The sequence below is a fragment of the Colobus angolensis genome, unplaced genomic scaffold (assembly GCF_000951035.1).
Source record: "Colobus angolensis palliatus isolate OR3802 unplaced genomic scaffold, Cang.pa_1.0 Scaffold59, whole genome shotgun sequence".
Classification (NCBI taxonomy): Eukaryota; Metazoa; Chordata; class Mammalia; order Primates; family Cercopithecidae; genus Colobus; species Colobus angolensis.
This window is the reverse complement of record NW_012119487.1, coordinates 1,619,145-1,645,545: the sequence shown is the minus strand read 5'-3', so window position 1 is coordinate 1,645,545 and position 26,401 is coordinate 1,619,145. Positions and strand designations below refer to the sequence as shown.

The window sequence follows — 26,401 nt, the reverse complement described above, 5'->3', positions numbered from 1 at the left end:
TTTGGGTTCAAACTCTACTCTTTTTAGATTAGTGTTCTTGGATCACAATCTCGGAGACTTAGATTTTTCATTCATTTTATGGTGAATCTCATTGGGGTACTTCACTTGATTTAGGGTATCTTTGGAATTTTCAGGGTCAGTTTTTGTTGTTGCATGATTGAGAAGTTCTAGTTATTAGAAGCTCTGTGAAGTCCTGCAAAATAATTGGACACAAAGTCCTCTTGGATGTGTCCTTACAGTTGCACAACTTGAAAAGATTCTATACTTTACAATTGGGCTACAGTCACACACACACACACATACACACATAAATACACATTTAACACATTTGTGCATTAATTTTACTTCAGGACTGTAGATAAAGTGTTACAAAATTCTAGCTATTAAAAGGGGGCATTGAACCAAATTGTGTTGTGTTGAGAACCACTGACCTATAATATCTTTTTACTGCATTTATTATTTTGAATGGACACATAATAATTGTACAATTTATGGGGTACATGTGATATTTTGATGCATGTATATCATGAATAGTGATCAAATCAGGGTAACTAGCATATCCATCACCTCAACCATTTGTCATTTCTTTGTACATGGATAAAGAAAATGTGCTGTATGCATTTGTCCATTGATGAACACTTAGGTTGATTCCATAACTTGGCCATTGTGAATAGTACTGCAATAACCATGGGAGTGCAGATGTCTCTTCATATTGCTTTCCTTTCAATATGATATATAGCAATACATATACACTCACATACACACACACACACACATATGGGGGATATAGAAATGGAAGAAAGGAAGAAGATCACGTTTTTTATCTAATGCTTTCTTCTTTTCTATTGTTACTTTCTTTATATTTTTATCTTTGAAGCTCAGATTTATCATAAATGTTATATACAATTTTAAATATTTTCCTTTTCCTAATTGTTTATGGTAGCAAAGTAACATTCTGCTTTTAAGGTCTTCTTACCAGATGTGAAATATTCCCAAATATTCCCAAATGAAGCAAAACTTTTCTTGAAAACTTGTGCCCTAAATGGAATGAAGTAACTAAAAATTAAACACAGCCCATAAAATTTTTTTTACTTCATGTTATAAATGCCAGTACAAAAAATGGAAGATTAAGTTGCTATAATCCAATTTTTAATATCCTTTTTTTGTATGATGCAGTGGTTTGAATGTTTTTTCTCTCCAGATCTCATGTTGAAAACTAATCCCCATTGTAGCAGTGTTGAAAGGAGAGGCCTTTAAGAGGTGATTGGGTTATGAGGACTCTGCCTAAATAAATGGAAGCATCATTTATGGATTAATGAATTAATGGATTATCACAGGAATGGGACTGGCAGACCTTTAAGAGGAATATATATACACACACATATATATTTGCTCCATTGATCTAAGTTGGAAGTGAAGGTTTAGTAAGAAATACGTAATATAATAACTGGTGGAGCCCTCTGACGACTGATGATTCTGACAGATGGTTTTATCTGCCTATGATGTCAAAATTTAAAAATTATAATTATGAAAATTTTAATTATAAAATGTAATACATTATAAAATATAATTTTAGATTTATTCTGGTACCTCAGAAGTTTAATCTATTGGGATAGACTATATAAGACTATAAGTCTGTATAAGCATTAGATTTTGATCACGGTTTTGGCTAAATATTTAATTTTTTAAAAGATTTAGCTAAAAAGGTGTATTTGGTACTAAACTCATTGTTGTTATTCTTTTGCTGCTAGAAGTTGAAAAGTTTGTTTCCTTATTGAGAATATAAATAAAACAAATTACTTTGTGTTAACTTTCAGTATCGACCAGGTCCTTATGTTGTGTTTCTTGGGCAGGGGAGAGGAGGTCTTACCTGGATTATGTTGCACAAAACAAACAAACGAAAAATCATATAATAGCCAAACTCCCCCCTTGACCCTGCAAATAGCTTATAGAAGTAGCCTGAGAATATCATATTATAATTATTCTGCTTAATTTGCTCTTTGTTTAGATTTAAAATACATCTTTCAAACATTGTTTAAAGGGAAAAAGGAATCATGTCAAAATGTTTCAGGAAATGATTTAAGTTAGATATAAAGAACATAGTTCTGATTTTGAAGTGTTAGTGGAACCCAAACAGAAATGATTAGTGCTCTCTTAAGATTATGATATGATTCTTAAAGTAGCTATTTCAAAGCCTAGAAATAACACTGTGCTACTGACTAACGTCTACAGAGTACTGCAAAAGATGCTGAATAGAAAAGTAGATGGTGTGAAAATTTTAATTTTTAAATAGCAAAGCCATTGTCTGGGTATTGTCAGTAACTTTCAGAAATCCTAGATAAAATGATGATTAGGTCAACACAAGGAAAACAGCAATTAACAGAACAGGAACTGCAAAGAGCTTCAGCCAATGGAAAAAGAAGCGAGGCTTCTGAAGACTCCCGACAACTCGTGTCTGCAAGGGTTTCAACGACCGGTCCCACTGGGTCAGGATGGCATTTCTGGCTCCTGGCCACTTCCCTGGGCCTACCAGCCTAAACTGGTAGGAACTACAAGGGCCAAAATAAACTTCCATAGCCAGTTTGGGATCTGTGAGAAACAGCCATGGGATGTTGGGCTTTACCCCAATGAAGGAGGAGAGTTCATCCATATAAACAATGTAATCTGTCTCTAAGGTCTCGCTTTTGCCATACCTAGAGATGGGAGAGAAAACACCATGTGGATACCCAAACTCTATGTAGAAACAGAACAGACAAAATGGCTCACAACTTTATATCAGTAAGAATTAACATCAGTCTCTCTCTCTCTTTAAAAAAACTTCCCACACTACCCTGACATAAAACATCAATTTCTTGTGTAAGGAGAATATCATTTGTTTATCCTGTACTTTGTAGTTTTTTAAAGAACTTTCATATTGATCTCATTTGGAAATACCCCAACACTGCAATGTACCTGAGAAAGACATTTTTTATCCTTATTTACAAATGGATAGATTGTCTCTTGCTCAAGTGATGCTTCTATAATAGTTCATGGCCACTGAGCTAATTAGTGGCAACTGGAAATGAAGGCCAGTTCTCCAGATTCATTCTCACTTTTCTAAGTCATTTTCATTAGAGGTATACCTTTGAAATATCCTCTACATCTTAGAGGATTTATGGGCTAGAGAATGGAAGTCCACATCCATGTATTCCCAAACTCTTCTGATTTCAAATCCTTTCTGGGTCTTCTTTCTATGATATATTACAGGAGGCATGGAGGGCTAAAACTGACTATGTAATGTAGATTCTCAATCCTATTAATCACTCTGTGCCTTGCACTAAAAAGAACTTAATACAATGTCAGAAGCAATGTAGATCTTCAATTAATATTTGTTGAATGGATAAATATAGCTTGTAGCTGTGATTCCAATGACGTCATTCTGGATCATTTAAGATTAAAACAGTTCCTTTTATGCTTTTCACAAATTCTCCTTTTATGCTTTTCACAGATTCTCACTTTTCTATGGAAATTCTACACTCCTATTACAATAGGTACTCTTACCATTTGCGCTTTCTCTCCATTTTCTCATTAATATCATTCATCATGTCTTCCATAGAAGGCAAAGTACAAGTTCCTGAAAAAGAAGGAAAGACATGATGGTAGTTAAATGAGTCTGCCATAGGAGGGGCCTACAATTTTCCCTTTTTAATAATAGTTATGAATCACATTAATTGATCATTTTCAGACAGACATCAAATTTAGTTCTAGTCTTCTCAGAACTCATGTTTGTCATAATAATTAAAAAATGTTACCTAAATAGCTTTGCTCTTAAACTGGTTACAAGATGTTTAAACTCAATTTCATAGATATATTTTAATCTCTCAGTCTCTCTTAAATTCTCAGTTTTAAGAATGTTATATTTTAAATTATAGCCAGAGATGAATTGGCATCACTTTTCCAAGATTTATGAAGAAAAAACTTCATAGACATTAATCCTGCTTTGCCAGAAAATGGAATTTCCAGAAGATAGAGAATTTGGTGAAGGGCTAAGTTTTTCTATGGAAAGCCAATAGTTCTTGAATGTGACTGAGGATATAGACTGTCCACAAGTCAGCAAGGACATAAGGGAGACCCAGGAGACTAGCTCTGACTTGGGGCTGCCCCAGGATCCAGGTTTACATAGGTTTGCAGAGTTCTCTGAAACCCAGACCAAAACAGGCTTTTGTGTCCAGAAATTCTTCATATTTAGGATGATTTCTTTGGTAGTCTTGGAATTAACTTGAAAGAGAATAAAACTCTCAGCCCAGATATGATTGCTCAAGACCTATAATGGCTTGCTTAATTTCCCATTTCTACACTTCTTATAGGGAGGGTCACTTGAACAGCTTTTATAGATGTGGCCTGGTTCCAGGCCTTGGAACTTGTCATGCTTTTCAGGGGAAGAGATTGAAAAGAAAGAGACTGTCTTTTAGCCCACCAACTATTGCCATTGGGTTGTTGTAACTAGCCCCTCTTGTCTTGGTACTTTGGTTTTCCAAATCTAGGTTGTTTGCCTTGTCTCTCATTTCCCTTAAGACAGCCTGTGCCTTGTACATCAATTTTCCCCATAAATTGCCTTGTTTCCTTTCTTCAGAGCCCAAGTTACAACTCTTGTCCTCAGATAGAGTAAGGGTCCATTAAAGGTTCCTTTAATGCCAGCCCCTGTGGGTCTGAACTCTAAGTGGAACCCTGAGTGAAATTTCATGCCTTTACCTTTCTGGCTACCTGGTCATATGATCTGCATCTTCCCACAACCATATTCTAACCTGCTGCTGGGGGATGCTGCCTGCCTTTCTTGCCTGACCCCAATCAAGTTTGTTGTTTCCTTTGTAAAATATAAGGACTTAGCATTCTTATGTATTACAGACTGATCATCTACCACACTTAGCACTTTCTGCCTCTATTGATCCACTGTTTGTCCTTATTTTGTCAGGGAAGAAACAGTAGTAGAAAAGCCATTGCCTTCCAGCAATCATATTTTCCATGACTGTGGACTTTTGAAGTTGGCTGGATATTGGCTTGTAAACATATTTTCTTATGAACTTTTCAAGCAATGTAATTCTACTGAGTTTTGCAATCATAATTTTTTAAAGTTGTCATTCACTTAGTCTTAAGTGGATGCAAGCTTTGGTGGTCTCAAATCTAATGAATGATCTTGGGTAATTATCAGCTGTAAGAAGTTATAAGTCACAAAATACCTCCTCTAATAATATCTTGTACTATTGCATATAATAATCCAAACTGGTATGCTTTAAATTGCTTATAAAATATGGCACCAAAGAATGTAGAATTGTAAATTTTTAAAACTGAAGGGGACCTTGTAACTAGGATTATTGTTTTCACAAAGATACAAAGTTATTGTCACTGGCATTCATCTTCCCAATCCATGAGCCTTTTTATTGACTTACCCTTTATTACTTGTGCTGCCCAGCGGGACTGGAGGTCAACTGTGGGAATGGCAGCCCCAAGGGACTGGACAAAGCCAATCACTGCTATGGTTGACTTCTCAAGTAGAGGAGGAAAGACTCCTTTAAATAAAATGATCTCATTGTTTCTGTTTTTGATGATAGACTCATCAAGGAACGTGTAGGCATAACTATAGCCTGTTGCAAAGATTACACAGTCAATGCCCTCAAATGTGGTCCCATCCTCAAAAATGGCCGAAGTCTCTGTGAATTTCTTCACATTAGGCTTTACGGACACAATGCCACACAGAATGCAAGCTGGGAGCTCATCATTAAATACAGGCTCTTTCCTCAGGACTCTGTATGGAAAACAGAGATAATTATTAGAAGTGTAATATTTCCCTCTTGTTTTATTGGTCCATATATAAATTGATAAGGAAAAAATGGCCCAGTAGTTTTTTATTGAGCCATAGATTATCTCCAATATGGCTGAAGAACAAAATTGATGGGAGGCAACATTGAGAAGTAAGAGAAGTTGCCATTTGCTGGCTCCATCTCTATTTTCTGTGATCCTTCTCTTCCATGGACCTTTTTCCAAATCCCGGAATAAAGACTTATGCCCAGTTCCCTGTTAAAGCCTGTTTCAGGAAAAACTCGGAAGTGAGGGTACTTCAGTGTTTACATTTTTTAATTTGCTACTTATTCAGTGGGAACCTTGATAAGATTATGTTTTTTAAATTCTTGGTGTCTCACATTTCTCATCTGGAATGTCAGTAATGTTTGTACTACCTCAGAAGTTCCCTAAATTATATAAAGAGTTTTGTACAGTCTCTAGCATGCACATAGAGCTTGAAAATGTTAACTGCTGTTCTTAATTCTGTATACTCTAAGGTGGTCATCATAATGTGGAGAAGATCAAATAGGAGGAGGAAAGTCAAAGGTGTGAAAGCTGCAGCTGGGCTCTTGAGGGATGAAGTATGAGCCCTGTGCAGACAGAGGCACCAGTCAGGTGAAGGAGGGAGCACCCAGGAATTTAAATAAGGCCAGAGGGAGGGTGCCAGTTTGAGGTTTTGGCGACTGCAAATCTGCAAAGAGAGAGCTTTGGACTACTTTTTATTGAATAATATCTGTAGTGGGAGCAGAGAAATCTGAACTCGGGGATGAATGTCAATACAGTTGAAGGAAAGAGTGCTGTTCTTGTATGGCTGTGGGAGCTGTGAGAGACTGCTACAGGCAGATTCTACTGGAGAACAAACTGAGTTGGACAACGAGATTGGTTGGAACCTTAGAAGAAGGCTTGACTCACTTGCACTTATTACCTGCCATGTATGTTAAACCTGTGGCCCTCAGGTTTTCACCTCCACCACCACCACACTGAAACAGCTCTTGTCAAGGCCGTCAGAATCAGGCTCCCAGATCCAGTGGTCCGCTCTCACTTTCCCTTTTACTCAACTTAGCATTTAACACAGTTGATGGTTTTCTCTTTCTTGAAACACTGTATTCATTTTGTTTCCAGGTCATCACTCTCTCTCAGTTCCTTTCCTACTTTCCTGGCTGTTCTTTCTCTGTCTCCCACAGATGTCTTCTCTTCTTCTCCTCTTCCTGACTTCTGACAATGGCATACCTCAGGACTCAGCCCTCAGATCTTTAGTCTCCTCCATTTACACGCATTCAAGAGATGTCATTTAGTTTCATTTCTTCAGGAAAAATTTTCGCATGACTCCAAAGTTTTAACTTCTGGTTTGAGCCTCAAAGTCAGTGTTTCCCACTGCTGGTCAACATTCTTCTACCTGAATGTCTAATAGGCATTCCAATTTTAATATGGCTAAAACTGAACTTCTGTTCCTCCTGTAGTTTTTCACATTTTAGTATATGTCAATGTCATCCTTTTTCAAGTGTCTTGACAGACATTCTTACCCCCTCCTTGCTCTCTCATCCTCTATCCAGTCCACAGAAAATCCTATTTGGGTCTACTTTCAAGCTATCCAGAAGTCTGTCCTATTCTGACCACTTACTGCTAACAATTTTGGTCCAGACCAACATCCCCTCTTATGCAGGTTTTTGAGAGTAGCTTTTCAGCTGGTCATTTCGTTTCCTTCCTTGCCCTGCCCTTACACTGAATGATGACCACAGCAGCTGATCAATCTCTGCAAGGCTAACTTAGGTCTTGTCATTCATTTGCTCAGATGCCTGCTGTGGTTTCCTGTTGCTTTCAGCATAAAAGCCAGAGTCCTTACAATGATCTACAAGGCCCATGCCATCCAACAATTTTTATGTCTCTGGTTTTATCTCCTGGCACTCTCCCCTCTTCTCTTTTCTCAGGAAGAGAAGCCCCATTGTTGTTTGTTGATCATGCCAGCTCCACCTGTGAAGAGACAATGCCCTGGCTGTGTCCTCAGTCTGGAATATCCTTCCCCAGAGACCCTCATGACTCATTCCCTCAACTCCTTCAGAGGTTTTCTTAAAAGTCTCCTCCTCTCTGAGACATACTCTGATGACTCTATTGGAAATTGTCCTGACAGCACTTGCCATTACCTTTATCTGCTTTGTTTTCTTCCCCAAAGCACACATCGCCATATGATCTTATGCTATTGTTTGTTGTCTGTTTCCCACTACTTAGGATGTAGGTTCCATGAGGACAGGGATTTTTGCCTGTTTTGTTCACTGCTGTATCCTCAGGGCTAAACACAGGATCTGACATATAATAAACGTGTAATAAATGTTTGTCAAATTAATGAATTCACTTTGTTGTAAACAGCTCATAACTTGGGTTTTTCAACTCGTGTCAAAGTCATTTCTTGTTATCTTGCTGGCTTGGAGGATCTTATAGGAGAAGATGGGAAGGAGACTGAAGATGCAAGCATTGGCATGTATGTGTTTAGTGAGAAGGGTCCATTAAGGAGTGGGTAATGAAATGGAAAGGGAAAGGTAGGACAGGAAAAGTTCTCTTGCTGTGCTTAACTTTGCCATTAAATAACAGGCAGTAGAGCAAGTGGCCAAGAGTGAGAGGCTCTGGAATCAGCAGATCTGGGTTTGTTTTGAATGCTGCTTCTACTTTCTAGCTGTGGGACCTTAGTAAAGTTATTAACTACACTGAAACTCAGTTATCTCATCTCTAAAATGGAGATACTAATAGAGCTCTCTTCATAATTGTTGTAAGGATAAAACCAAATAATATATGCCAGAGCCTTAGCAGAGTCTTGCTAAATCTCTGACATGTATAAAATGCTTAAAAGAGATTAACTTTGATGATCATTACTCCTAGGACTAATTCTTGAGGCATTATATAATTTTCCAGCTGTGTCAATATAGCAAGGATTGTAAAATAGGAACTCACTCTTAATTTTTGCAGTTCTTTATCTTCTAATAGATGAGATGTGATTGCTAATTTTTTTTTTGTTTTGGAGTTACAGGACCTTAAGGGTTGTTGACACTGAACTAAAGGCCAGCAGGCATATCATGTTTAACTCTGCATTACCCATTTAAAGGCATCAAGCCATAGTTTTCATGCTTGAATCTTGCATTCATCTGCTTCATGTACAACCAGTCAGAGATGGCTGTCGGTAAATTGTTCTTGAGAAAGGTTCCAAATCGAGTGATAAGCACCATGTCCCAGGGATAACCATTGTCCCAGACGCGGCTTATCACCCAGGAGCCACTTCTGGAGCTGATCACGACCTTAAAAAACACCAATTCAACCATGAAATTAGTGACCATTTGTAGTGGATATTCTGATGAGCTCCCCAGATCCTTCTTGAGGAATGGATCTATTACCCCAGCTGCAGAAAGTGGTGTCAGAAGGCATCTCTCATCTGTCAGTCCTCTTTGACAGTTGTTTTGGTTGAAGAGAGGGGCCTCACCCAACATCTTCTATTCTTTCTGAGTTTCCTCCATCTAGTGACTGGTCAATGCAGGCATATAAAGGCCCAGTCCCTCACCTCAAATTGGGGCAATGCCCAAGGACCATCCCAGCTTCAAAGTAAACAGAAGCTTTCTTCCCTTCCTGCAGAAGTATTGATCCTGAGACTGCTCCCAAATAAACTTCTCAACTTGACATCTGCATCTTAGGGTCAGCCACCCTGTCATAGTGCTGCAGGCAAATTTTCATATTTTAATCAATCTCTGCTACAGGTGACTAATAACTTAATTCTAGTCACGTTTTCCCTAGTGCTTATCTAGCTATTACTGTCTACAAATAAGCAATTATGATCTCAAAATAGGCGTTTTAAAACAAAATGCCTGCTACTATCTGGAAATAAGGTGAGAAATTTGGAATCAGAAAACCACACACTCAAACACTGACTCTCCTACTTATTAATGATGGGATTTGAAAAAATTCCTTTAACTTCTCTAATCTTGTTCCCTCATTCCTAAAATGGAGAGAATCAAATTTGCCTCATGAAATTTGTGTAAGGGTTAATTCGATGTGATAAACTATGTCACATGGCTAACGTTACCTGGCAGATAGTATGTGCTCAGTAAATGTCAGTTTCCTCTCCTTCCCCTTCTGTTATGCTAATCCCTAATAGTGTAGTTTTCAGGTTTTGTCTTTTTTAAAACCAATTTTTATATACCGTATCACTTCAAGGCATTTGTTATAGGAGGAACTAGACAAATAAGAAGAGACTAAAGGAGTCTGAGCGTGGTGGCTCACGCCTATAATCCCAGCACTTTGGGAGGCCGAGGCGGGCAGATCATCTGAGGTCAGGAGTTTGAGACCAGCCTGGCCAACATAGTGAAACCCCATCTGTACTAAAAATACAAAAATTAGGTGGGTGTGGGGTGTGGTGGCAGGTGCCTGTAATCCCAGCTACTTGGGCTGAGACGGGAGGATTGCTTGAACCTGGGAGATGGAGGCTACAGTGAGCCAAGATTGTGCCACTGCACTCCAGCCTAGGCAACAGAGTGAGACTCTGCCTGAAAAAAAAAAAAAAAAAAAGAGACTAAAGGATCAATTAATTAAATAGCCTCTGAAATTGGTCTTCCCTCTAATTTATCACATACGTAAATAATCACATATTCAAATACAAATCTCTTAAAACTGTGAGTTCATCATAAATTTCCTGAACCCAAGAAGCTGAAATAATGATTTACCTTTATTTATGCAGAAATCTAATTATTTTATCCTGTCATTCAAGTTCTTAAAACATGTGATATAACCTGATTCCAATCTTTCTTTCCTGTAACTCAATCCTATATCTACTGTTCCTTGAATTCAGAAGCGTTGGCTTTCAGTTCTGTAACCCTTCAGTGGCTCAAACGTTAATTTTCTTGATGACTTTCAAGAAGACAATTGACATTTCTGGTCCTCATTTATCCTTTCTGTAATAAAACTACCTTCTTCCCAAAAGCAAAGGAGCTCATTTACAGGAAGGTATTTGAGTACCATAATGCATCATACAAATTGTTAGCATTAAGAACCCCCATTCAGCCAGGGGCGGTGGCTCACGCCTGTCATCCCAGCACTTTGGGAGGCCAAGGTGGGCGGATCACAAGGTCAGGAGATGGAGACCATCCTGGCTAACATGGTGAAACCCCGTCTCTACTAAAAATACAAAAAATTAGCCAGGCGTGGTGGCGGGCGCCTGTAGTCCCAGCTACTCCGGAGGCTGAGGCAGGAGAATGGCGTGAACCGGGGAGGTGGAGATTGTAGCGAGCCGAGATCGCGCCACTGCACTCCAGCCTGGGCGACAGAGCGAGATTCCTTCTCAAAAAAGAAAGACAAAAGAAAAAAAAAGGGGGAAAAACAACAAAAACCCCAAAAAACAACCTCCATTACAGCAAGATGAAACGATAACCTACAATAGTCAAATATACAGCGCTCATTTTCTTATCTTCATGCCTCTGCTCAAGGCATTTCCAATTCTAAGAACAGCCTCTGTCGCCTCTTCAGTCACATGATTTATATTTATTGTTCAAGGACTGGCTCAGTTCTACCTCCTTTGTGAAGCATCCAGTTTTGGAATCATAGCATTTAGTGCCTGAATCACTCGTTTATCCTTTATTCCAGTGACAGCTCTTATTCCAGAGCAGGGGTCATGCCTGTTATGTTCACCACTCTCTTCAGCACCCAAGCCAGTGCCTGGCACACAGTAGGCTCTCAATAAGTAGTCATGGAATAAATGTATGCATGCATGCATAAATGAATGAATAAATGAGCCACTCTATATTGCTTAAATCCTGTTCAAAAGCTTTAACTTTATCACAAGCCCCAGAAGCAGGTTCTATTTTTATCTGTTTCACCACTGAGAAAACTGCCCCAGAGAGATTGAAGGACTTGCCTGAGTCTCAGAATCGTAACCTTAACCCTAAATCTGTGCTAGTTTTAGAGAAATTGATCAGAGACACTAGGCACTAAATGTCCTGAAGAAGGAGATTGTTGAATGACAGTATTACTCCTTGCTGATGTTCTGCCTTTGTCTCTGAAGTGATTTAAAACCTCAGCTGTTACTTGGGGAAGCTCAGCTATGTGAAATACCACTCAGTCTTTACATCAGATACCCTTCCTTCCTCCCCCACATTTCCTATCACACCTTTCCAATGATAATAACTCTTCTGTCAGTAAGGAGAGTCGCCTGAGTACCCGGTTAGTAGTACCTGTTCTGCTGTGTGGCTGAGTTCTGCGGCAATGTCACAGCCCGAATTCCCCAGGCCAATCACCAGGACACGCTTTCCATTGAATACACCTGGTTCTTTGTAGTCCCTGCTGTGGAAGCATTTGCCTTTAAAGTGGTTTAGTCCTGAGTGAAAAGCGAGATATATATGACAATTTGAGTCATATATTTAAACAAAGACTTTAACAGAAGCAACCTTGTGAATAGATGCAGTCACAATAATGTGCTATTTTAACACACCAAGCGTATTAGATATAACAGAAGTATATTTTAATTTAACCTGCTTGTACCTTTAGAAAAAAGAAGACATTATGGAGATATTCATTTTTGTCAGTTACGTGGCTAGCAGCTTAAATTGTGGCCTTACCTGGAAAGGACTCTTTTGGTAGGTTGGGATAGACATGATGTCCAGAACAAATCATCACAGCATCAAAGACAGCCGATTCTCTTTTACCATCCCTTTCAGTGGTAACATCCCATTGGCCAGTAGTTGCAAAATCAGGACGTTTATTTACACTGGATACAAATGTCTAAGAGAAATACAGAAAGAAACCCCCTTTTTCTATGCTAGCAAATGGATTAGGCAGAAATAGTATGAAAAAAGAGAAAGTGGGTTAGCAAAAATATTTAACTAATTATTAAGATACATATTACAAATGTAAAATTCCCTCAGAATAAATCAAAACACTAAATGGTATCTGTCTATCTATTTGTCCCTGCATGATTTCTTGTGCATAACCAGTATTTTCTGGAGTACAAGAGTGACACCCCTTTGGAGATATGGCAGTGACTTCAATTACAATTTACAAGAGGTATACGTCACGTATACTAGAAAATCTGATGGCCAGTAATGTTCTGGATCACATTCCCATATGTTCTGGTTCAGTACATCAAAGATAGCTCAAAGATAGATGTACTGAACCAGAACGTATGAAAATATCCAAAAAATTATTAAATTTGTGAAGTTAAAATTAAAACTATTAAATTCAAATTTCTAACACGTTCCTAGATGATGCTGATGTCACTTGGACTATACACTGAGTAGCTTTGACTAGATTATCAATAAATATTTGTTCACAGTTAAATGGCTGCCTGTTGGTGTGCTCCCTGTTTTAAAAAAATCTTTCAATTCTTCTGATTATATTGGAAAAAGAATCTCTATTTGGTATTCATTGTTCTTAAAAAGTTTATTATATACTATTTCATACATATAGAAGAATACACACACAAACACATATATGACATTTTTGTTAGTTATGAACTATAATGAGAACTTATGGATCCATAAGACCTAATACATCATTTGTTTAGAATAACTCTGGGATTATTTAGTTAATTAGTTACGCTATTGCATATGTCAACTTTTTTTGTATGGGTTTCTGTTTGCTGCTGGTTTACAGAAATGCAATCTATTTTTACATATTGATCTTATATACCACCATCTTGCCTAACTTTTTTGTATTGCTATTAATTCTAGTAATTTATCTATTCTTTTAGAATATATAGACAATCACATTATCTTCAATAACTGTGTTTTACTTTCCTTTGAGTTGTCATTCCATTTATTTTTCTTTACTTACTGCACTGTTTCTTAAATTTCTTAAGACTATTGAAAAGAAGTAATTACTATTGAAAATAGTGATTAGGAATTCTTATCTTGTTCTGAAACTTTACAGTGAATGCTTCTAACTTTTCATTCTTTAGCACAGCACTGATCAGTACCAATATAGTATGAGCAACGTACGCAATTTAAAAATTTTTAAGACCGGGCAAGGTGGCTCACGCCTATAATCCCAGCACTTTGGCAGGCCAAGGCGGGTAGATCACCTGAGATGGGGAGTTCGAGAACAGCCTGACCAACATGGAGAAACCCTATCTCTACTAAAAATACAAAATTAGTCGGGCATGATGGTGCATGCCTGTATTCTCAGCTACTTGGGAGGTTGAGGCAGGAGAATCATTTGAACCTGGGAGGCGGAGGTTGCGGTGAGCCGAGATCACACCATTGCACTCCAGCCTGGGCAGCAAGAACAAAACTCCGTCTCAAAAAAAAAAAAAAAAAATTCTAATAGTCACATTAAAAAGTGAAAGAAATGTATAATTTAAATCTGTCTGTTATGTTAGCATTTCAAAATGTAATTAAAATTTATTAATAAGGTATTTTGCTTTCCTTTTCAATAATAAGGCTTGGAAAGTTAGTGTATATTTTATACTTATTCCACATCTCAGTTTTGTGACTAGTGGCTACTATGCTGAACAGTGCAGATTTAAGATAAATTAAGATAAAGATTAAGATAATATTTGTGTATGTTTTGCTGGTTCAAGACAATCCTGCTCTAAGTTTGGCAAGAGTCTTGATTTTCTTTTTTTTTCTTTCAAGCACAAATAGCTGTTAAATTGATTTTTGAAGAATTTTTGCATTGATTTTCATGAAGGAGATTGAACTGTAATTTTCCTATTTCGTATGATCTGGTCCACCTTTGATGTAAAGGTAATAATGGCATAAAATAACTTTGGAAATCATATCTCATTTTCAAATCTCTGAAAGTTTATAAAACTTTGAAGTAATTTGTTCACTGCAAATTTGGAAGTACTCACCCATGGAACTGCTTATTTTCTTTATGGGAAGATTTTTAATTTCTAGGTCAAAAGAACTATAAATCACCAAATGACAATTCAGGCTTTCTACTTATCATTGAGTGAGTTTTGAAAAGATTTTGTTAAAAAATTGAGAAAATTTAACTAACTTAAAATATTACTTGGCAAACACTTTTATGGTATTCTTGTTATATTTTTTATTTCATCTGTATCCATTTTGTCTACCCTTTCCTTCTCAATATTATTTATTTGTGCCTTTGATTTTTTTTTCTTTAAACTGCCAACTATTTATCTATTTTTTATTTATTTTTTGAGACAGGGTCTCACTCTGTCACCCAGGCTGGAGTGCAGTGGCGTGATCTCAGCTCACTGCAACCTCCACCTCCTAAGCTCAAGCAATCCTCCCACCTCAGCCTCCTGAGTAGCTGGGACCACAGGCATGCGCCACCACATCTAGCTAATTTTCAGATTTTTTGTAGAGACGAGGTTTCTCCATGTCATCCAGGCTAGTTTCCAACTCCTGGACTCAAGCGATCTGCTTGCCTTGTCCTCCCAAAGTGCTGAGACTATAAGCATGGGCCATTGCACTTGGCCACTGTTCTTTATTTTATTAGTCTTTTCAAATAATTAACTTTCAATTTTGTACATATGCTTCATTTTATATTTCATAAATTTCTTCTTATATCCCCTTCATTCTATGTTCTTTGAGTTTATTCTGCCTTTCTTTCACTAATTTCTTAAACTTTCTTACCTTATTTTTAAACTTTTTCATTTTCTAATATAAACATTTACATTTCTAATTTTCATGAAAATATAGCTTCCTGTTTCCCACAAGTATTGATACATAGACTAAATTAACATTCAGTTATAGATATTTTCAAATTCCCATTGAAATTTCTTCTTTGACCTATATGTTGTTTAGAAAAAAAGAGTTTTTAATTTTCAAATTCACAGGTATTTTACATTTATTTCTTTGGTATTGATTTCTAAATTAGTAGTCAATTGGTCTAAGAACTATAGGTGGTCAAATTTTGTGAATTTTCCATGTATCCTTGAGAAGAAGATAATTCTGTAAACCTAGAGTTAGAGAGGCCACACTGTTAAAAACGTTGACAAATTAGTAAGGGATACTGAAAGGAACAAGTGAGAATCCAGTAGCAGACATAGACTTCTTCAGCATTATGACAAGAGCCAAATTGTTGACAACATCTTACCTTAAATTGTATGTACTTCAGGAGGTTCTTTTCTTTGGCGAATGCAGTGAGATATTCCTGGATCTTGCTGTTGTGCATAAAGTTGGGGAAGTCATCAGGATATGGGAAGTCTGGGAAACACATCATCTCTTTGGAAGAGTTGGTAAAGACTGATTTGTAAATGCTAGCCCTGCCCTCCTCTGCATGGTCCTGTGAATGTATAGTTTCAAATGGAAGAGAACTGGTAAATGAGTATACTGATCATGGTCAGGGTTAGTTCCAAGTAATTACAGTCATCCCTTGGTATCTATGGAGGGTTCCAGGACCTCTGTGGTTATCAAAATCTGCGATTGCTCAAGTCTCTTATATAAAATGATATAGTATTTTCATATAACCTATATACATAAACTTTGAATCATCTCTAGGTTACTTATAAGACCTAATGCAAGGTAAATGCTAAATGAATAGTTGTAGTGTAATTTTATTTTTATTTTTATTTTTTATTAGTTTTTTTGGATTTTTTTTATCAATGGTTGGTTGAATCTGTGGATACAGAACTTGCAAAAACAGATGGCCAACTGTATACTTATTTGAGTCATACTTTATTCACAGTAAATTCAGTAAGACACACATAAATTAACTTCACTTCAACAATTGTTGCTAGTCATGGAAACTTATTAAATGAACTTAGGATATGGAAGAATACCTTTCTTAATATCCTTTAAGAAAATAAATCTTAATCTTTTCTAAGGGAAACAAATTTTAAATTTCATTATGTCCTTTAGGCCTATGTAACTAGAATCCTTTCATTCCCTTGAACCATTTAATGTGGTGACGGAGATTTTTCAAAATTCAACTTTGCGTAATTTTGGTGTGTCAACTCATGAGCACGAGCATCTGATGGTCAGTTTACAAAAGCAAACAGTAACAGGAGGTTGCAACTATTGATCAGATTTGTAAATCTTAAGATTTAATATTTAAAAAATTAACCTTAGAATTTCTATAATGTATAAAATAAGGTTAACTATTTTGAATCTTACACAGAATTTATGGGTATCACATGCCTTTTGAGTACTTATGTAAGTAACAAAGTTTTAGCTTTCAATGATGTAAAAATATCTGAATTTGCTTTAACTCTAAGGAACTATAGAACCATGCTAATAAAGCCTCAGAGGAAATGTTAAGTGATGATGAATAAAGAAAAAGGACATTGAAAGAAGAATGATCAGCAATGAGAAGGTTAGGACATTGTGTTGTGGTTCTTTAGCCACACACTGAAACAAACTGGGAGCTTTTAAAAAAAACACTGAGCATTAGGTCCCACTCTCAGAGAATTCAATTTAATTGACAAGAAGTTTTAAAAGCTCTTCAGGTAATCCTAAGGTGCAGCCAAGTTTGCAGTCACAATGTAGAGTTCAACAAATAGAAGCTCATGACCAACAAGCTACAGTTACTGTGGAAGAGCTTACCATAGGACATATCTGCTACAGCTGTGAGCTCTGCAAAGCAAGCTGGTGAGTGAATAAAAGGCATTACGTTTAAAAAAAGGTACTGGTAGGAGCATGATTTGAAAGAGGTGGAGCCTTAGTTTAGCTCTGTTGAAGCACCAAGGTATTCACATCTCAAGTTTCATGATGAAAGATCAGATTGTAGATCACTATGTGTAGTTGCTAGTTCATAGTGGAAAGTACTGAACACTAGAAATTTCTAATTAGAGCTTATATAACTCAAAGTTGTCAGGGCCCCCAGAACAGGAAATTTTAGTATAATATTGGAATATTACAATCACATCAAAGGCCAATGTGGCTTCAGTTTCATTATTGACAAGTAATTAATTGGCAGATTAGTTGCCATGTTCACTTCAGAAAGCAGTGTGTTCTTGAAATAGGGCATGAGTTTTCTGCTGCTCACACGGTTTGTTGACCCTGCTATAGGCAAGTGGGATGGGGAAGTGAAAGAATTTGTAGCTTTCTGTGAGTTGGGTAAGTTTAAAGAGATGATAATCAGCATAAAGAGAGAAGAAACATTAAAGGAAAAAATTGATATATAGTCTAGAAAAAAATCAGAAGTTAAAAAAGGGTGGTATGCCCAGATGAAAGCCTCTATTCCTAAAAACTTCATGCAAAATTTCATATAATTTACTGATTTATTGTTTGGGGAGTTCCTCAGAAAAGAGGACATTTTACCCAGATCTGTGGCCTAATCAGAAATGTGGCCTGTGATTAGGCCACAGATCTGGGTGAAATGTCTTCCTTCTGTGACCAAAGAAGGTGAGAGAAATATATCATTGTGGTTCTAGATCAGGGTTAGAAGTCAGAACTAGAAGGGCATAGGAAAGTGCTGTAGTAAACAGCTCCAAAAGTTTCAACTATATGCACCCTTAGTGTTAGTTAAGTTTTAACCAATGTTTGGATCTCTCTGAAATTTAAAAAAAGGTAATGTAAAATGATGATGTTAGAAACCAAAGGTAAGGCAAATACAAAATTAACACAATTTTAAAACAATCTCATAATGTGAATACTCAGCCTGTTGCTGCATACTTCTAGTGATCTGAGAAGCACTGCTTGTTTACTCCATCATTTGCAATCCATACGCCCCCTCACAGTAGTAAAATAGGAAACACTGAAAAACCAAAGATATTTGTTTCTTATGGCTGCTGTAATAAATTACTGCAAACTTAATGGCTTAAAATAATAGCAATTGATTCACAGTTCTAGAAGTCAGCAATCGGGAATCACTATAAGTGGGCTGAAAACAAGGTGTGATAATGCCAGGTTAATTTCAAAAGACTCCAGGAGAGAATCCATTCCTTGCCTCTTCTGGCTTCTTATTTTTTTTTCAGTGGCAAGAGCCCACTTATATGCCTTCATTCATGGTCACTGTGGCCATCTTCAAAGATAGAGCATAGCATCTTCAAATTTCTCTCTTTCTGTTGAGGTCATCACATCACCTTCTCTCTTCTCTTTGTGTTAAATCTCCCTTTGCCTCTCTCTTTTAAGGATGCATTTGTTATAGTATTTGGGGCTCACCCACATAATACAGAAAAATCTCTCCATCTTAAGATTTTTAACTTGATTATATTTGCTGACATCCTTTTCTCTTATAAGGTAAGTAAGATAACATTTACAGTTCCAGGAATTTGGATGCGATATCTTTGAGGGGGGGCATTGTTCAATTGTTCAGCCTATTACAGGCCATCCTCTGGTTCCAAGGATTCACATCCATCCCATCTGCAAAATACATTAACCCAATCCCAGCATCCTCTAAGTCTCAACCCATAGCAGCATGAAATCAACTTTCAACTCTCATTTATATATTTTCAATTCAAAAGTCCCAAATATTATCATCATATAAATTATCCAAATCAGGTATAAATGAGACTCTGGGTATGGACCAGGATGAGGCAAAATTTCTATCTGTGAATCTGTGAAACTAGAAAACAAGTTATCTTCTTCCAAAATACAATGTTGGGACAAGCATGGGTAACACTTATAGACATTCCCATTTAACCAGGGAGGAAAAAGGAGGAAAGAAAAGAATCATGAATCCCAAACAATTTGAAATCCAGCAGGACAAATTCCATTAGGCTTGAAGGCTGTGGCTTAAGCCTCTGCCCTCAGGGCCTGAGGCTCTACCCTCTGGGCTATCCTTTCTTTTTCTTGACGGGTAGCACACGTTGCAGTTCAGTTTTATCAATGTATGATGCCAGCTTCAAATTTTAAAGTCTTCCTTGAGCAGCAAGAAAGGCAAATTAGCTGTCTTTAGCTGTGTTCCTCTCAATAGCCATATCAGCAGTGTGTTCTATCTTCAGCAACATCTTGCAAAGTAAGTTTGCGTATGAGACTTTGGTTAAGATCACTGTGTATAAAATATGGCAGGCCAGACACGGCGGCTCATGCCTGTAATTCCAGCGCTTTGGGAGGCTGAGGTGGGTGGATCACCTGAGGTCAGGAGTTCGAGACCATCCTGGCCAACATGGCGAAACCCCATCTCTACTAAAAATACAAAAATTAGTGGGTTGTGGTGGTGCACACATGTAATCCCAACTACTCGGGAGGCTGAGGAAGGAGAATCCCTTGATCCCAGGAGGCGGAGGTTGTAGTGAGCTGAGATTGTGCCATTGCACTCCAGCCTGGGCAACAAGAGAGAAACTCCATTTCAAAAAAAAAGACATGGTCAGCTCAATAGACCACTTGGTGAAATGGCAACCAGCAATTTACAAAGGAGTCAAGAATAGGATGGAGAGAAAGGCAAGCTTGAATTGGGATCTTTTCTCCAACATTATCAGCTGTATGATTTTTTTTCTTTTCTTTTTAAGCCTGAAATTCATTTGTAAAAGGAAAAAAATATACTTAGCTTATAGGATTATTATAAATATTTAATTAAATAGAAAAAGTCATGTATCATATAGAACGTGCTTGATAAAATAGCCCTAAGTTTGACCACAAAGAAACAAAAATAACAACAACCAAAAAGCCCTAAGAATCACCAGTGTGTTAATCTGTAGCCCTGTCAACACATTCCAATAACATATAGTAGGCTCCACAACATTGTATAAGATGCTGGGTAGTTTCAAGAGATTTTTGCAGTTTGCAAAATATCTATATTAATAAGAATTATATCTCATGTCTTTATAATATTTAAAGAGCCATTACAGACACTGTTTCATTAAATACAACTTCTTCATTGAGGTAAATGATATAATACTGATTTTGCATTTGAGGAGGAAATAGTGGTTTAAAAGGGTTATTGATCTTCCTAAATTTGCATATATACTAATGGGTTTATCAGGAGAAGAAAAATAAGACTTAGGCAATAAGGCTGGAAGACTGTACTGATTGAGTGGAGAACATAGGGAAGCCCCATTCCTGATGCTGTTTGGCAGCACATGAAGTGATTTAATGAGTGCATACATTCATGTCTGCTGTAGAACCCTTATTATAAATGCATGGGACAAAGGGGCATTGAAGCACTTCAAAGCAATTCTCAATTATGTAGTTTCACAAGACCAAAGTCAGCACCTGAAACTCTAAAATCCGTGGTCCAACTCACTTTGGTAACCTCACCAAATGAATGGAAAAAGCCAACAACAATAAAAAATTATCTAGGAACCCATTTAACCAGAGGTGAAAGATCTCTATGGGGAAAACCACAAAACATGAATAAAATAAATTGTAGCTGACATAAAAAAATGGTAAAACATCTCATGCTCATGGATTGGAAGGTCCAATATCATTAAAATAACCATATGCCCAAAAGACTTAATGCAATTCCTAACAAAATATCAATGTTATTTTTACAGAATTAGAACAATTCTAAAAATTCATATGAAACCAAAAAAAAAAACAAAAAAAAACACAAAAAAAAACCAAAAAAAACCCCAAATAACCTAAGCAATTCTAAGCAAAAAGAACGAAGCTAGAGGCATCATATTACCTGACTTCAAATTACAGTACAAGACTATAGTAATTCAAATAGCATGGTACTGGTATAAAAATAGACACATAGATCAGTGGAACAGAATAGATAACTAAGAAAGAAAGCCTCATCCCTACAGCCAACTGATCTTCAGCAAAGTTGACAACAGCATTCACTGGGGAAAGGACACCCTATTCAGTAATTGTGTTTGGAAAATGAATTGCCACATGCAGAACAAAAGTGGACCCCTATCTCTTACCATATACAAAAATTAACTCAACATAGATTAAAGACTTAAATGTAAGACCCGAAACTACAAAAATTCTAGAAAAAAAACAGGTAAAACTCTTTCACCTAGGCAATGACTAAGAATTTATGACTAAGGCCTCAAAAGCAAATGTAATGAAAACAAAAATAGACAATCTAAAAATATTTTTCACATAAAAAGAAATAATTAACAGAGTGAACAGACTACCTTCAGAATGGGAGAAAATATTTGCGAACTATGCATCTAACAAAGGACAAATATCCATAACTTATAAGGAACTCAAGCAACTCAATTTTTAAAGAAGCACAGATAGCACCATTAAAAAGTGGGTAAAGGAGATAAATAAGCATTTTTCAAAAAAAGACATACCAATGGCCAATAAACATATGGGAAAATGCTTAACATCATGAATTACAGAGAAAAATGCAAATTAAAAGTAAAATACTATCTTACACCACAGTAAAATACTCTTACACCAGTGAGAATGGCTGTTATTACAAAGTCAAAAAGGCCAGGCACGGTGGCTCATGCCTGTAATCCTGGCTCTTTGGGAGTCCGAGGCCAGAGGATTACCTAAGGTCAGGAGTTTGAGACCAGCCTGACCAACATGGTGAAACTCTGTCTCTACTAAAAATACAAAAACTAGCTGGGTGTGGTGGCGGGTGCCTGTAATCCCAGCTACTCTGGAGGCTAAGGTAGGAGAATTGTTTGAATCCAGGAGGTGGGGGTTGCAGTGAACTGAGATGGTGCGACTGCACTCCAGCCTGGGAGACAGATTGAGACTCCAACTCAAAAAAAAAAAAAAGTAAAAAAAAACAGATATTGGTGAGTATGTAGAGAAAAAAAAAACACTGTTGGTCGGAATGTAAACTATAGAAAGTAGTATGGAGATTTCTCAAAGAATTAAAAATAGATCTACCATTTGATCCAACAATGCCCCTACTAGATATCTATCCAAAGGAAAAGAAGTCATTATATAAAAGATTCCTGCATCCATATGTTTATCACAGCACCATTCACAGTAGCAAAGAAATAGAATCCACCTTGTCCAACAAGGATGATTAAAAAAAGAAAATGTGGTATATTCATACATACATGTATGCATACACACAGTTACATATACATATATATGTATGTATATATGCACACACCATGGAATATTATCCAGCAATAATACAGAGTGAAATCATGTCTTCTGCAGCAACATGGATGGAACTGGAGGCCATTATCTTAAGTGAAATAACTCAGAAACAGAAAGTCAAATACCACATGTTCTCTCACTTATGATTGGGAGCTACATAATGTATACACATTGACATAGAGTGTGGGAGTAATAGACATTGGAAACTTGAAAGGGTAGGAGAGTGGGAGGGGGTTGAGGTATGAGAAATTACTTAATGGGTACAATGTACATTATTTGAGTGATGGCTACACAAAAAGCCCAGACTTAACTGCTACACATTATAATGTAATAAAACTGCGCTTGTACCCCCTAAATCTGGAAGAAAAAAGTGAAAAGTTGTTGTGTTTTAAACAAGTAAATAACTTGATTATAACTACACAAACCTAACAAATATTTACCACAAATTTTATGTCCAAGTGGCTCTTATTAATGATCTATCAAGGGAGAATTCTGTAATGGAGAATTTCAAAGCCATTGTCTAATTTACTTCTGACTTGCAAGGAGGTTACTTTCCAACTTGCTCTTGACACTACTTAGTGGATTCCAATTCTAACAGATATGATAACTACCATGGTAGCAGGTTTAGAAACCTGTGTGCACAGAGCATGTTCTTATACACTTCCCAACCTATTTCCCTGTCTATTACAACAACATGCTACTCACTGAAAATTTCCACAGGCCCCCAATGTCATTGCTCTTCTCAAAGCAGGTGGGTTCCAGCCCCTCTTCCAGACAGCTCCTGATGGAGGCCAAGCCACTCACACCAGCTCCAATGATGGCCACTTTCTTCCCCATGGTCACCTGTGCAAAGGCCCAGAGAACATTTCCAGTAACAACATTGCTGAAAATGTATTTACTTATTTATCTATTTATTTTGATTTCACTCTTTGGCTTAATAAAAACTTACTTTTGAAGAAACACTGGCTGAGTATGGTAGCTCGTGCCTGTAATCCCAGCACTTTGGGAGGCTGAGGTGGGAGGATCACTTGAGCCCAGGAGTTTGAGTCCAGCCTGGGTAACAGAGTGAGACCCTGTCTCTACAAAACAAACCAAAAAAAAAAAAAAAATCAGCTGGATGTGGTGGCGCGTGCCTGTACTCCCAGCTACTCAGGAGGCTGAGGTGGGAGAGTTCAGGAGTTCCAGGCTGCAGTGAGCCATGATTGTACCACTGCACCCCAGCGTGGGTGACAGAGTAAGACCTTGTCTCTAGAAAACAAATTCCTTTTAGTGATCTAACTACATTTTCATTTCTCTCTAATTTCTAAAGAGAAAATTTTCTTCTGAAAAAAAAAAAATAATAAACACTTTGTTTTTAGTCATCAACTCTCCAAAAGTAAGAGACTGATGACCCAGCATACATATTTGTCTTTTTTGCTTTTGGACTTTGTAATTTACTGTCTGCCAAAAAGGGTAAGCAGAAGAAATAAAAGATTCACAACTAAAACACATGTAGATATATCCACCTACCCACCCACATACATATGCCTGTATATGGGAATGAAGAAACATATGTATATGTATACACACACACAATCTGTATCCTCTTTCTACTTTGATACAGATAATGAGGAACAAAGTCTGAAGATGTCTGTATTTCAGTGTGCCAGGTAGTCACCCCTTCTCCCCACCAACAATGTTCTTCACCTTCTCAATTAAAAAGACAAGTAAATGGTGCATACCTATAGTCCCAGCTACTCTGGGACTGTATATTCCTGTTGAGCAGGGATACCGCTTGAGCCCAAGAGTTTGAGGCTGCAGTGACCTATGGTTGCAGCACTGCACTCTAGCCTAGGTGACAGAGTGAGACCTTCTCTCAGGGAGGAGGAGGGGGGGATATAAAAGTCATGTTCTTACCTACAGTTTTTTCCCACTATCTTCAACCTCCATTCTCCTCTAAGAAAAGTACATTTCGTAACTTTTTTTTTTTCTGTTCCTGACACTGTCTTTAGGCTCTACCACTACTTCTTTCACTATTTTTTTTTTCTTTTTAGACAAAATCACATAGCTATGCAGGGAAAGAGACTTGGATGATAAAAATCATGATCCGTGATTTCTAGAAACAAACTGCCTGAATTATATCATTCTCATTCTAGCCATATTTGGTATAAAACTACAGCATGCTCCTTCTTCATTTACCCATCCCACCCTCAACCCTTTACCATATTACCCTTTTTTTTCTTTTCTTTTCTTTTTTGTTTTCTTTGAAACGGAGTTTCGCTCTTGTCCAGGTTGGAGTGCAATGGCGCAGTCTCAGCTCATTGCAGTCTCTGCCTCCTGGGTTCAAGTGATTCTCCTGCCTCAGCCTCCCAAGTAGCTGGGATTATAGGCATGCACCACTATGCCTGGCTAATTTTTGTATTTTTAGTAGAGATTGGGTTTCACCATATTGGCCAGGCTGGTCTCAAACTCCTGACCTCAGATGATCCACCCGCCTTGGCCTCCTACCTTTTTAATTTTTCTACTTGTTCTTTGTCTTCTCTTCTTCTGTATGTCTATGTCCTGTCCAACTGTCTGGGCAGTTTGAAAGAGAAAATGTTCTAGTGAGCCCAGATATTAGGAAGATTGTTGGAAAATGGGAGGAGCTGCTCTTAAAGAGATAGTCATTTCTTGGTCCTTGAATGGGTGAGCACACACCAGCTCTGTGATGGGTGGGACTCTAGGCCAGTCTCCCATGGCCACCCAGTTTCTGCTTTTCCTTTGATTATAGTAAACACAAGCTCCTGGTTATACTCTTGGACCCTTGGCCTGGGAGTCAAGCAGTTTCTCCCAGGTGACTTTGCAGTTCTCTACTCCATTTCATTATGTGTTATTTCAAAGCTTACCTTGTTTTCCTTATTCCTAGTTCTTTTGTGGGTACCTCATAGTAGTCCTCCAAATACTGTAGAAACTTAGCTACTTAATTAAGATAGCCCAGTAAGGAGGATGACTTTGCTCTCTTTTCATGTCCTGTCTTGGAATTTTGGGGTCAAAGGCCTGTATTTCTCAAACTTGTATTTACTTGTTTCTGAGTACAGTGTGTGGTCACAGAAAAGATCAAAATTCCACAAATTGATCTATTAGTACCAGGAACCAGGTAAAATTAGTACTGGGTAAAATTATGTTGGCAGTAAGACAAAATAAACTGCACTTAACTCCCAGTCATGAAATATAGTAAAATTTCAAAAAACAGTTTTCCTATCAACTATATTTCGATGTCACTTAGAATTATAACATCTCACTCATTTTATCTAGTTAACCCCTTCATTAAGCAAGCGATACTTAGCATAAACTGGTATATGTCTAATTTTGAGGAATTACCCTTCATGCCTTTTGAAGACAGTAATCTTCATCTCTGAATTGTATAGCTCTGTGGCCTTGGGCAAGTCACTTAACCTTTCCAATTCTTGGTTTACTCATTAATAAAATAGGGATAAATATACTATTACTATCTGTCTGGCTTTTTTTTTTAAAAAACAAGAATTAGAGGATTAAAGGGCATGTACACATAAATATGTTTATACATATGTACATATAAAATGTGACATGTAGTTAAAAATGAGCAAATTGACTTGTAGATAAAAATTAAAAACAAGCCATAGGTCTATGAAGTTTTCTAGGACTGCAATTCAGATGACATGATTTTCTCTGCTCTCATTTTACATAGAACTCCTTTTCAGTTTTTAATGCTACACAAATAGCATCAAAATAATGCAAAGAAAAGATTG

At 37.2% G+C, this 26,401-nt stretch overlaps 1 protein-coding gene across 3 annotated transcripts; it reads right to left on the bottom strand.

Annotated features, from left to right (window-relative positions):
• Window positions 1-1,973: 1,973 nt before the first annotated feature.
• On the bottom strand, window positions 1,974-25,276 carry FMO3 (flavin containing monooxygenase 3). 3 transcript variants are annotated; one of them, XM_011962282.1, is made up of 9 exons: window positions 25,143-25,276; window positions 23,361-23,498; window positions 15,850-16,038; window positions 12,405-12,567; window positions 12,021-12,163; window positions 8,902-9,101; window positions 5,427-5,782; window positions 3,541-3,613; window positions 1,974-2,693 (listed from the first exon to the last, which is right to left on the bottom strand). In XM_011962282.1, the coding sequence occupies exons 2-9, from the start codon at window positions 23,490-23,492 to the stop codon at window positions 2,351-2,353; spliced, it is 1,599 nt and encodes a 532-aa protein (XP_011817672.1). In that variant the 5' UTR covers window positions 23,493-23,498; window positions 25,143-25,276; the 3' UTR covers window positions 1,974-2,350. The 3 variants fall into 3 exon arrangements, with proteins under 3 accessions (XP_011817672.1, XP_011817674.1, XP_011817675.1); XM_011962284.1 differs by having other exon boundaries at window positions 25,160-25,244; XM_011962285.1 differs by lacking the exon at window positions 15,850-16,038 and having other exon boundaries at window positions 25,143-25,213.
• Window positions 25,277-26,401: the final 1,125 nt, after the last annotated feature.

What these genes read in the sequence shown, in the direction of transcription:
- FMO3 (XM_011962282.1), bottom strand. Translation starts at nt 23,492, where the DNA reads ATGGGGAAGAAAGTGGCCATCATTGGAGCTGGTGTGAGTGGCTTGGCC. An exon ending in GGGGCCTGTGGAAATTTTCA is followed by an intron (nt 16,039 to 23,360) that starts GTGAGTAGCATG and finishes ATACATTCACAG; the next exon opens with GACCATGCAGAGGAGGGCAG. An exon ending in ACCAAAAGAGTCCTTTCCAG is followed by an intron (nt 12,164 to 12,404) that starts GTAAGGCCACAA and finishes CTTTTCACTCAG; the next exon opens with GACTAAACCACTTTAAAGGC.